Source organism: Bison bison, unplaced genomic scaffold (assembly GCF_000754665.1).
Source record: "Bison bison bison isolate TAMUID 2011002044 unplaced genomic scaffold, Bison_UMD1.0 scf7180017864053, whole genome shotgun sequence".
Lineage (NCBI taxonomy): Eukaryota > Metazoa > Chordata > Mammalia > Artiodactyla > Bovidae > Bison > Bison bison.
In genome coordinates, this window is record NW_011494625.1 from 443,139 (window position 1) to 447,783 (window position 4,645).

General features: G+C 52.7%; 1 protein-coding gene across 1 annotated transcript in view; it reads left to right on the forward strand.

Annotated features, from left to right (window-relative positions):
- The window catches only part of CDYL (chromodomain protein, Y-like), a 35,429-nt gene that overhangs the window by 25,392 nt on the left and 5,392 nt on the right, over positions 1-4,645 (forward strand). Inside the window, exon 13 of the mRNA XM_010835881.1 lies at positions 1,010-1,187. Within this exon, the coding sequence (XP_010834183.1) occupies positions 1,010-1,187 (178 nt within the window). The remainder of the gene's footprint in view (positions 1-1,009; positions 1,188-4,645) is intronic.

Below are 4,645 nucleotides of genomic sequence, written 5' to 3' on the forward strand. Positions count from 1 at the left end.
CTGGGCCCTACTCCCCCGCCCGCCCAGGGCCGGGTCCAGCTATGAACTGGGAGGTGCAGGGTGCCCTGAGCACCCACCTCCTGGCCAAGAGCCCCTCATCCGCCCAGGTTGGGGGGTGGGCCTCCCTGGAATCACGTGTGAGGTGTGTGCTCCCAGAGCTCTCGGTTCAGGCGTGGTTAAGGCGCCCTGGGGTCCAGCCCTGCAGAAGCTCACCCCACCTTCCTTCCCTTCAGCCTCCAGCTCCACATGGAGTGGCGCTTCAGCTGCGGTGATTCCTACACGGTTATTGCTGGTCGTTAAGTAGCTTCCAGGGGGTGAGGGAGACGGGTGCTCCCAGAGGCTCAAAAGCTTAGTTCTGTGACATATCTAAAATCAGAGGTGTTTGAACCTGAGCTATTTCATGCTTAAAATGGTAAGTTCTGATAGTTTGTTTCCTACTTGTGGATGGTAGGTCAGGCTTTCAGCTCGGGTGTCGGCCAGTGGTCAGGGGGCACCAGGTCCAGGCTGGTCCCCGGCACCTCATTAGAACGTTGGTGTTTGTAAATGCTTCGTAGGGACCGTTTTAAATGGTTTGTGTCCACTGAAAACACCTCCATGCTGTGCCTCCTCTTACTGCACTTGGGCACCAAACTTGAGGTTTCCGTCCCAAGAATGGGAGGCTGGTGTCAAAAAACGAAGCAAAACCAGACCAGCCGCTTCTTTGCACTGGTGGCATGTGCCACCTGCTGTCCAAACTGCAGAAATGCCAAGAGGATAGAACAGAACTCACCCACCGGGAGCCACGGGGACAGCACTGCTTAGCGACTCAGATGCACATTCCCCCCGAGTTACACTGCGTTCCCGACGGGCTCTGTGACGACACTCGGTCCCCACTGTTCCACACCCCCGGCTTCAGAAAAGAGGGAAATTGCGAGCCACTCGGTAGACGCGGGCAGCAGTGTCAGGCCGTGAACCCGCTTCCGGTGAATCGAGTCGGGATGGTGCAGTGAGGAGACGCTCTTGGGTGCCTTTCAGGTGATGAAGGAGCTGCAGAGCGCGCTGAGCACGGCCGCGGCCGACGACAGCAAGCTGGTGCTGCTCAGTGCTGTGGGCAGCGTCTTCTGCTGCGGCCTGGACTTCATCTACTTCATCCGGCGCCTGACGGACGACCGCAAGAGGGAGAGTGCCAGGATGGCCGAGGCCATCAGGTACGCACTCCGGTCCGCAAGACGGCCGGCGTGAGCCGGACCCTGCTGGTGGGGGTCTCCTCCCCTGAGAAAAGTGATGAGAGGAGTGAGGGGTCTCCTCTCCGGAAGATGGCTAAGGCCATCAGGTACGCATCCTGGTCCGCAAGATGACCGGCATGAACCAGACCCCATGATGGGTCTCCTCCCCTGAGACCCGCTGCTAGCAAGAGTTAACACATCTGTCTGTTCTGTGGGCAGCTTGCCTCGAGCAGGTAGCCGATGTCAAGGCTGGCTCGAGCCCAGCATGTGTTGGAGCGGGGTGGGGTCCGGGGGAGAGCCCAGGGCAGCACATGGCTGGAGTATCCACCATGTGTGTTCAGGGCCTGCAGCACAGATGCCCCCTCCTTCATGTGATAACTTACATTTGGTCAACTCCAGAATCAATCAACTAGGCTTTATGACACACTAGTTCTATAACGTCTCACAAGAAGGGTGCAACTCAATGGACATGAGTTTGAGTAAACTCCAGGAGTTGGTGATGGGACAGGAAAGCCTGGCATGCTGTGGTCCATGGGGTCACAAATAGTCAGACACAACTAAGCGACTGAACTGAATGTTCTTTTTAAAATACAAATACTCATGCCTCAGGTGGTGGCTGCATGTTTTCCGTAAGATCACAGTGAATTTCCACCTCATGGTGTGATTTGGGAGCTGGTTTCTCTACCTCAGTTCTGGCCCCCGCCCCGCCTGTACATGGCTCTCTGAGGCCCCCCGCGCCTCCCCCACCCCATCCCAGGCGGGGTTGCCCTTGACCGTGGCACAGGCTTGTATTGTTGGGATCAGACAGAGCTGAGGAAGAAAAATCAGCAGCCATCTCATGTGTTGAACCCCAGGTGCTTTAAATGCTTGTTTTCTTCAGCGACCCACTCCATTTCTGAGACTCCAGGATGCCCCACAAAAAGCTGGATTGGTCGTCTAGGGAAATGCCAAATCTTGCTTTAGGAAAATCCACTCAGTTTTTCTCTAAATGATGTGTTTTGTTGATGTGAAGTTCTGTTAATGCAGGATCTGAAAAATAGTCACACCGGATCGACTTAACCTTTATCTTGGCTCATTTGCGCTGAAATTCATGTTTTGTGTGTAAAGTTGGCTTATTCACACAAAGCTATTACTGTGTATATTTTTTGTTTGTTTCTGTGATGTCCTGCCTCAAATTCCTTAACTCTTTGGGCAGAGAACAGCACCGCTGAGTTTCCAAAAGGAAGGTAGTAACTAGGAAGGTCAGGCATAGACTGTGAGCTTCTCGTGTGTCTGTGGGGCTAACCCTGGCTGGGATTGGTGGTGGTAACCAGTTTGCAGATTAACTGTGATAAAAATATTCAGCACACGTGTGATAAAGTTATTAGAGATCAGTTTATAGTGTTAGACTTTTGGAGTCCGTGGAACCAGGAGGAGCTGAGGCTTGAGGAGGGAGCAGAGCCCGTGAGGAAACGAGCCCTTGACCCTGACCTTGTCGCCTTCAGTCCTGGCCCAGACGCACTTGTGCAGGGGAGCTCAGCTGAGAGAGGGCGGGACTGGCCCTGGGTAGCTCAGTTCCTGTTTCCCCAAAGCGTTTCTCAGGCTCACCGTTTGTAGGGGGTTTTTAACCTTTTTGGTGAGGTCTGGGATGGCAGATATTCTCCAAAAGAATGGATAGAACTTCGATTTTGTTGAATGGTCTTTTTAAGCTTTAAAGGTCTTCCTTGTAGCTCAAACAGTAAAGAATCTGCCTGCAATGCAGGAGACCCAGGTTCTATCTCTGGGTCGGGAAGATCCTCTGGAGGAGGGAACGGCAATCCAGAGTATTCATGCCTGGAAAATCCCATGGACCAAGGAGCCTGGTAGGCTACAGTCCATGGTCGCAAAGAGCGACTTCACTTTCACTTTTTTTTTTTTTTGAATTGAATTTTTTATTAGAAAAAATGCCATATTTTATAGATCACCATTTATGAGAATCAAGCTAACTTCGTGGCAAATATAACCTCTTTCTTTCCCACTGTTCCCAGCATAGCCTTTCACTCAGTTGAGAGGAAACTGAAGTTTAAATTCAGTGTATTGTATGGGGCACATCTGAATGCTCATGCATTTTTATTTTAAGGTTTAAAATACGCTTGCATTACGCCCCCCAAAGCAGCAGACAGACGGTCCTGAGCATCTGGGGCCCAGGCAGCTCCCGCCTCCCACCTCCGGCAGCGCGGGGCTGAGCCCTCGTGTTTCTGCTGAGCAGAAGAGCAGTTGTGTGAGCTTCTATCTGGCAGCTTTTGTTTGTTTCTAACATGAAACGGATTTCTCTGCAGACTGTGCTCGCTCTGGCATCTCAGGGTCCTCGGCACGGCGCGGTCGCGTCCTCTGAGGAGGGGCGATGGTGTCCACTCCCAGGCAGGCTGGTCTGCTCATGCTGCTCCCGGGAGGGGCCCCGGGTGTAGAGAAGGCTACCATCCCAAGCAAAGAGAAAAAAGAAAACTCGTCTTCTCAGGGGGAAAGTTCAGCTCCAAACATTTCTCCAAACATACAGCATGAGAAGGATTAGTGCTGCGTGGAGTACCCCTTCCCTTTACCATTTCTCTGTCGTCACTTCAGTCGCTCAGTCGTGTCCAACTCTGTGACCCCATGGACTGCAGCACGCCAGGCCTCCCTGTCCATCACCAACTCCCGGAGTTCACTCAAACTCATGTCCGTTGAGTCGGTGATGCCATCCAACCATCTCATCCTCTGTCCCCTTCTCCTCCCTCCCTCAATCTTTCCCAGCATCAGGGTCTTTTCCAATGAGTCGGCTCTCCGCATCACGTGGCCAGAGTATTGGAGTTTCCACTTCAGCATCAGTACTTCCAGTGAATATTCAGGACTGATTTCCTTTAGGATGGACTGGTTCGATCTCCTTGCAGTCTAGGATTCTACCATTGTTCTCTAGGATCTCTATTGTTACACTGGTTTGATGCCCTCTTCTTGTGAAGCTACCATCGCTGTCCGTGGTTCCCAGTTGTCGGTATTGGAGCCGTCTCCACTTTGCCCCCGTTCACAGCAGCTGAATGCGGGGCCACTTGGGGAAAATGTCTGCTCTAAGTCAGGGAGACAGCTTGGCAGTTACTTTGTCGACAGTCGTCTGTAACTGAGCATAGATGATGCATTTCCGTCACGGTTCGTTGATCCTCAGAAGGTGGCAGAACTGAACAGCTTCATGGAGATGGTCTGGGATTATTTCAAGGACCTGTTTTGGAGGTTATCTGGCTCTCTTTGTGTCCTTGAATCCCAGGGTGATCTTCCTGATAGGACCCCATGCTCTCATTCATTGGCGTGAGTTAATTCTCAATCCCCCCAACCTCCGGGGACCCTGAGTGGGCTGAGGGCTGACTGCAGAGGCCTTGGAGAACAGTCCCCCGAGTGAGGTGTGCAGCTGCCAAACACTGAGGCCCCCTCCCCCCACTGTATACACACCCACC